The following is a 4,923-nucleotide window of genomic DNA, read 5'->3' as shown; positions in this document are numbered from 1 at the left end:
GCATAGGCGCTATTAAAAAAAGACCTGCGGATTGATCCACGCTATATTTTTGGGTAAATACAATCACGTGAGGGCGGGCAGCCAATGGCAAACTGGGAAAGGCTGAAAAAATAATTACCTGCCCTGATTGTTCTATGAGAAGATAAAAAGTACACATACAGTTCATACAATAATCTTATGAATGTAAAAGAGGGGGAACCATGTCGGCTTCTGGCCCCATAAGCAACTACTATGTAGACTCCTTGATAAGCCATGAAAACGAAGAGCTCTTGGCCTCCAGGTTCCCCACCACTGCCTCCCACCCGGCTGCTGCCAGACCTTCAGGATTAGTCCCGGACTGTGCCGACTTTCCTTCCTGCAGTTTCGCCCCCAAGCCGGCCGTTTTTACAACCTCCTGGGCTCCCGTGCACTCCCAGTCGTCCGTGGGCTACCACCCGTACGCCCCCCAGGCGCCCGTGGGGGCCGAGCCCAGGTACATGCGGACTTGGCTGGAGCCCCTCGCCGGGGCCGTCTCCTTCCCGGCCTTCGCACCCGGCGGCCGCCCCTACGGCCTCAAACCCGACGCCTTCCCCGGGCGGAGGGCAGAATGCGGCCCCGCGGACGGCCGCGGCTACCCGGACTACATGTACGCGGCTCCCGGGGAGCTGAGAGACAGAGCAGCGCAGACAATTCCTTCCCCGGAGTCCGAAGCCATCGCTTCCAGCAAACACAAAGAAGAAAAGCACGAATTAGACCCTAGTAAGTCGAAGTCATTCTTGTTTACAACCGGGGAGGCATTACAGCTTCCAGGACCGTACTCAATAAAATGAAATTACCTTAGAGAGCCCGACCCTAAAACTCCAGATATGCAGGAAGATCTGGGGGTTTGAGAGAGTCCGCCTAGCAGAGCCTGAGAGCGAATATCTGTACTTTGTTTTGGGCTGTTTAGGCTATTTTTGCAGGGGGGCTGTTGGCTGCTTTGATCAAATATTCATCACCTTCCACTGGGGGGAATTAAAAAAAAAAAAAAAAAAAGGAAGGAAGGAAAGGAAAGGCAGGGAGTGTGTGTGCGAGGGGGCTAGGCAGGGGGAGAAGCCTCTTTGCTTTCAAATATTTCCACTTTCAAAGAAGGAGGACGAGCTGCTGGCTGGAAGTGAACGTGTTGCTGTGGGGGTTTGGGAGGGGAAAGGAGGCTCTCTGAATAAATGCAGAGGTGTCTCTTTATCTGTTTGAAAAATCAAGAGGAGCTGCACCCGTGCAATTGTTCCTAAAATATCCCAGCACGTGGGAATAAAGGAAAAGGTGGGTACCCTGGGCGGGGGGGCCGGGGGGAGAAAGAGCGAGGAGGAAAATTAGGATGGGGAAGGCAAGAGCTGAGTGCGCGCAGGCAGCTGGGGGCAAAAGGCAGCGAGCGCAGGACATTGGACCATACACTTGAAGAAACATCTTCTGCAGCCCAAGTGAGAGAGGGAGGGAAAAAAAACAAGCACCACGAAACCTTGAACACGGGGAGGGGGGGGCAGCAGCGGGGTCAGGTAACCACCAGCACCACCCGCACCTCCAGCCTGCAAGCGGGGACCCGGCTCTGCCCCAAAAGTGCTGCAAAACCCCTGCTGGAGCTGGGCTCAGCCCCAGCCGTGGGGCTAGCAGGGGGGGCCCGGGGTGCACCATGTGCAGGCTGCACCTCCTGGCCTAACTTTGGGCTCGAAAGGCGGTTTTCGAGTGTTGAGCTGGGTGGCAGCAGCTGGGAGCACCTTTGTGGCTCTGTATCTCGCTGCCTATCTCACACCTCTATTTATTACACGCGGGCCGGTGCCAGGCACCCTCGTGATAAAAATCAGGCGAGGAATCAGGGGGCGAATGCCTGGCTTTTGGCTGCCAGGGAGCTCCCTAAAACGGGGAAAGAGCGAAGGAGGCGAGCACCACTCTCTCTGCCCAGCCGAGTGGGGCTGTGCGAGGTCCTAAAGGCTAGGAAAAAGCTATTTCTGGGAGCCAGGGGGGCACCTCGAGTGTCATCTTAAGATATTACAAAAATAAACTGGACTTTCCAGGTCTGTGAGAGCTTCGAGGGAAAGTGTTGGAGAGCTGAGGTTGTAAAAAGAGTTTATGGGCCTATGAAATGGTGGGAATTTTGACTTTTTATGACTATGTTCTTAGATTACTGCTAGTAGCAGTCATGTGGATAATTATTATTTTAAACCCATTGCTACAGTTTTATTTACTGAAACTTTTATGTGAGAACAGCAGCAAAAGAAAAGGAAATGACCCCTCCAAAATAAACAGATTAAACTCTTCTGAAGGTCACTTAAAATATTTAGGTAAGATCTGCTAATTAAACAGGTTTCTTTCTACGGACACGCTAGGACGTGGAGGGGGGAGGGAAGAAAGGCAGCTGTATACATTGATTTCTTTTTCAAAAAAAAAAAAAAAAATATCTTCTTTCTCAGACAATCCCGTCGCAAATTGGATTCATGCGCGCTCCACGAGGAAGAAAAGATGTCCTTACACAAAGTATCAGACCCTGGAACTGGAAAAAGAGTTTTTATTCAATATGTACCTTACACGGGACCGGAGGTACGAAGTAGCCAGAGTCCTTAATCTCACTGAACGCCAAGTCAAAATCTGGTTTCAGAACAGGCGAATGAAAATGAAGAAAATGAATAAAGAAAAAACCGATAAAGAACAGCAATAAAGTTGGCAAAGTCCAGTCAATGAGAATCGAGGGTGGAAAAAAAAAAAAAAAAAAAAAAAGGAGGCTGTTTTTGGGGGTTGAAATGTTTCTGACTTTGAATGTGCGGATGAATGTTTAGCATTATAGGCAAACACAGCAAGCGTTTTGGGACACGAGTCTTTTCTAAAATGCAACTAAATAAAAGAAAGATGTTTGGGGGGGTTGTTTTCTCTTCCTTTCTTCTTCCTCAATTTTTGTTTTGTCCTCCTCAGAAAACAAACACAAGAAGTACTTGAATTTTTTTTTTTTTTAGTATTTTATTTCATAAGTTAAACTGATCCAGTATTTTTATTTTTTAATTCCGTGAGCTCGTGAGTGAATATTTTGTACAAAAGAGAGGAAACAGAGAAAAGAGACTGAAGGGAATATGGCTCAATGATGTTCTGTCATGGTGTTGAACGTTTCTGCTGTACTTATTTGTGTATTTTATTCTCGTCTCAGAACCGTTCTGTAATATTGTTATGTTCGCTATTGTAGAGCAGCTCTATGTAAATATACCTAACGTCACGGAGAAAAAAAAAAAAAAAAAAAAAAAAAAAGAAAAAAAATCTCATGATGGAGGTGTCTTTATTCAGAGCCCTCTGCAGAGGAGCAGCCCCGAGGCTTTGCCGGTGCCGCAGCCTCGGCGGGGTGGACCCGGGCATCCCCCGCAGGCAGAGGAGAGCGGAGCTTTCTGCTTCCTTCCCCAGCACTTTTATATTTCACAGTACCATAATAAAAGGCGCTGAGGTAAGGGTTATATGTGCCATCAATTTTTAGATTGGGATAATTAATTGTACTAATTTATGACCCCAGGCAATCGAAGTATATGTAAAAAGCCTAAATATGGATGCTGGGAATAGAGGAGCTGGCAAAGGCATCCGCTCTCTGCCATCCGCTCAGGGGGAGCTTCTGCGATACCGATGGGTTGCCAAAACTTGGAGCACTGCTGGAAGTGCTGCTCCTCGCAAGACAGCCGGAGCTGCCCAGGAGGAAGGGAGAAAAAAAAAAAAAATGAAGAAGAAAAAAAAAAAAGGTTAAAAAAAAAAAGGGATAAAAAAAAGGCTCTAGTGGAGACGAGCTGCGGGAAAGAAAGAGCAGGGGAATAAAGCAATGCATGGGGGCGATGCGGCACTCTGCGATTTTTCGGGCTAAAAGACAAAAAGGCAGAATTCCCTCCTTTGGCCCTACACGGGGAAGAAATAAAAAAAAAAAAAAAAGGGGGGGGGGAGGAAGCTGTTGGCTGCGGAAAGGTCAAACCCCACCGTCCTGCCAGGACGAAGTGGGTCGGGGCTTTCTGGAGCTGCAGAGGCGAGAAAACGCTGCCCACAGCGCGCTAGAGCAGGGATTTATCAATGGCTCCTTCTCTGGGCGCTTTCCAGGCTGCTGAATGAGAAACAAGAGGCAGGAGATTGTATAAAAAATGAGCAGCGAGGGATGTTTAATCATAAAAACTTGTTATAGGTCCCTTTCTTTAATGAAATGAGTGGAGCTGCGTTTTAATCTTTCTAATCAAAACCAGATCAGGCGAGCAAGATACGTTTGTCGCCCTCGTCCCAGTTCCTCCGAAATAAAAAAATCTGGAAGCGATTACTTCTGCTGATCTCATAAAATATTGCTCTTTAATATTTCTTGCTTAAGCATTTGGAGGGTTTTTTCCCTTCCCTGATTTGTGTCCTCGCTTTTAAAGCGGGCTCTATTTTTGTCACCGGCGGGGGACAGGCGCACCGCGGTCTATCAGCGGAGCCATCCCTGGAGCAAGGGAAGCTAAAAGCCCTTTTACAATCCCAGTTTTGTGCTAGATCTGTTTGGAAAACCTTAACGAGCGCAATGAAATGGTCAGGTTAGAAAACATTTTAGCAGAGTGAAGATTTATGGACCAAAAAAAAAAAAAAAAAAAGGAGGGGGGGATCTTTCTACCTCGTGTCAATTCACTTTTATTATTGTTATTATTAATATTATTTTCCCTCCCGTCTGCTTTTCTGTCTGCGTTCATCCCGGCTCGAATAAAGGATGAAATCTTGCAGGGCTGAGAAGCCGTTCGCCCACCTCCTCTTGGCGAGAGGAGAGAAATCTCTCCGTTGTATTGTTATTAATTAAGAGAAAATCCCAATCATCATTTGGACAGGACTTTGGAGGCAGTTTCGGACCCAGCTCTCTGGAGGGGCTTGTCAGGAGTGTTTAGCGATGTTGAAAAGACATGATGTATGGAAGTTCATTTTGGCCCCCTTTCA

The 4,923-nt window shown here is 47.4% G+C and overlaps 1 protein-coding gene across 1 annotated transcript; it reads left to right on the top strand.

Moving 5' to 3' along the window:
* The first annotated feature begins 200 nt into the window (after positions 1–200).
* HOXC9 (homeobox C9) lies at positions 201–2,671 on the top strand. The gene is made up of 2 exons (XM_032204701.1): positions 201–738; positions 2,427–2,671. The coding sequence occupies exons 1-2, from the start codon at positions 201–203 to the stop codon at positions 2,669–2,671; spliced, it is 783 nt and encodes a 260-aa protein (XP_032060592.1).
* The last annotated feature ends 2,252 nt before the right edge of the window (positions 2,672–4,923 follow it).

This window comes from Aythya fuligula, chromosome 29 (genome assembly GCF_009819795.1).
Source record: "Aythya fuligula isolate bAytFul2 chromosome 29, bAytFul2.pri, whole genome shotgun sequence".
Classification (NCBI taxonomy): Eukaryota; Metazoa; Chordata; class Aves; order Anseriformes; family Anatidae; genus Aythya; species Aythya fuligula.
Note: the sequence above shows the minus strand (reverse complement) of the source record. Positions and strands in the feature narration are given on the sequence as shown.